General features: G+C 58.1%; 1 protein-coding gene across 1 annotated transcript; it reads left to right on the top strand.

The window, feature by feature from the left end:
- The first annotated feature begins 844 nt into the window (after nt 1-844).
- Nucleotides 845-2,167, top strand: GJA8 (gap junction protein alpha 8). Its single transcript, XM_030327873.1, has one exon. It carries the CDS (start codon nt 845-847, stop codon nt 2,165-2,167), a length of 1,323 nt encoding a protein of 440 aa, XP_030183733.1.
- Nucleotides 2,168-2,482: the final 315 nt, after the last annotated feature.

The raw sequence follows: 2,482 nt of genomic DNA on the forward strand, positions 1-2,482 counted from the left end.
AGTCAGGCTTTGGGACCAGGAGGACAAAACTCCTGCTACTTAGCTGTCTGATCTTAGTTTATTTAACCTCTCTGATCTTCTGTTTTCTCATCAAACCAGACGGGTTAAATACCTTTTGAGTTTTCACTACGTGCTGGGCCCTGTGGCAGGCACTGAGCACGTAGCAGTAAATAAAACAGGCGTGGTCCTTATCCTCGTGGAGATTAGAGTCCAGCATAATCAAATTAAATGGAATAATGTAATGTCAAAATCTGCCGCAAAGGAGACGTTCAAAAAGTGTTCCTTTCCTTCCACTTCAAACACCCGATCATTACACATCCCCACACGGTGAAAAGTAAGGTGGCTACAGACCATCTCACACACCCTAGAATTGTGTTGGGGGCCCGCACCCCCGTGGGGTGGGGTATTCTTTAAGGGTTATGCGTCTTGAGGCTTAGTTCAAGCTTGTGGTCTCAATTTAAATCCATGAAACCATGGGGTTTCTATCTATGGTCGACCGCGAACCCTTATTTGGGGTGGAACTCGAGGAATTCCATACCTATTGCCTCCCGTACTCTTGCAGACCACCACTTGCTTGCACAGTGACTGAGAACAGGTGTTAGCGTTCAACCCATTTTACAGATGAGGAAGCTAGTGGAAGCAGATCCTTCAGGCCGCTTCCCCCCACCCCCACCCCCACCTCACCGTCTGCGCCAAGAGCGCTGCATGGGCGCGGCTCACGCGCGGACTGTGGCAGTTAACTCAGAAAGGAGAGGGACCCCGAGGGTTGGCACAGACAGCCTCGCTCGGGGGTGCCCCGCGGCCGCTCAGCTCTTGCCTTCTGCCTCCTCCAGGTGGGTGAGACATGGGCGACTGGAGTTTCCTGGGGAACATCTTGGAGGAGGTGAACGAGCACTCCACGGTCATCGGCAGGGTCTGGCTCACGGTGCTCTTCATCTTCCGGATCCTCATCCTGGGCACGGCGGCCGAGTTCGTGTGGGGGGACGAGCAGTCCGACTTCGTGTGCAACACCCAGCAGCCAGGCTGCGAGAACGTGTGCTACGACGAGGCCTTCCCCATCTCGCACATCCGCCTGTGGGTGCTGCAGATCATCTTCGTGTCCACGCCGTCACTCGTGTACGTGGGCCACGCAGTGCACCACGTGCGCATGCAGGAGAAGCGCAAGGAGCGCGAGGCCGAAGAGCTGTGCCAGCAGGGGGCGGCCGAGGGCGGCGACAGGGCACCCCTAGCCGCCGACCAGGGCAGCGTCAAGAAGGGCAGCAACAGCAGCAAAGGCACCAAGAAGTTCCGGCTGGAGGGGACCCTGCTGAGGACCTACATCTGCCACATCATCTTCAAGACCCTCTTCGAGGTGGGCTTCGTCGTGGGCCACTACTTCCTCTACGGGTTCCGGATCCTGCCCCTCTACCGCTGCAGCAGGTGGCCCTGCCCCAACGTGGTGGACTGCTTCGTGTCGCGGCCCACGGAGAAGACCATCTTCATCCTGTTCATGCTGTCTGTGGCCTCCGTGTCCCTCTTCCTCAACATTCTGGAGATGAGCCACCTGGGCCTGAAGAGAATCCGGTCGGCCTTCAAGAGGCCCGTGGAGCAGCCCCTGGGGGAGATCCCCGAGAAGTCCCTGCACTCCATCGCCGTCTCCTCCATCCAGAAAGCCAAGGGCTACCAGCTGCTGGAAGAAGAGAAAATCGTGTCCCACTATTTCCCTCTGACCGAGGTCGGGATGGTGGAGACCAGCCCCCTCTCTGCCAAGCCTTTCGCGCAGTTCGAGGAGAAGATGGGCCCCGGGCCCCTGGGGGACCTGTCCCGGGCTTACCAAGAGACACTGCCTTCCTACGCTCAGGTGGGAGCCCAGGAGGGAGAGGGGGGAGAGCAGCCCGTGGAGGAGGGGGCGGAACCGGAGGTGGGAGACAAGAGGCAGGAAGCCGAGAGAGTGAGCACGGAAGGGCAGGAGACCCTGGCAGTGCTGGAGGGGGAGAAAGTTGAGACTCCCGAGGTCGGCAAGGAGGGTGAGAAGGACGAGCTGCAGGCTGAGAAGGTAGCCAAGCAAGGGCTGCCCGTGGAGAAGTCGCCTTCACTGTGTCCCGACCCGAGCAGGGATGACACCAGACCACTGAGCAGGCTGAGCAAGACCAGCAGCCGCGCCAGGTCCGACGATCTAACCGTGTAAAGTGTTGCCGAAGAAAGAGAGAGAAGAAAACCCCTGAGCTGACCTAGGGCAAGATGAAACGTAAAGGATGCCACCATGATTGGAGTCTTCTGTCCCTCCCCTCCCACCCACCCCTGGTTGGACAGGTACTGCAGGGGTACGGTACTTTGCTGTTCAACTAGGAAACCAGCTTTCCCATATAAAAGGGCCACCAAGATAAACCCACTGTCCCCTCAAAGTTCCCAGTCTCAAATGACTGCCCTGCCCCTCTACCCCAGCTGCAGTGGGGAACTCTGCTTTCGCCCCCGTTTCTCCATCGGAATCCTTCCGATCAGA

Source organism: Lynx canadensis, chromosome C1, assembly GCF_007474595.2.
Source record: "Lynx canadensis isolate LIC74 chromosome C1, mLynCan4.pri.v2, whole genome shotgun sequence".
Taxonomy (NCBI): Eukaryota; Metazoa; Chordata; class Mammalia; order Carnivora; family Felidae; genus Lynx; species Lynx canadensis.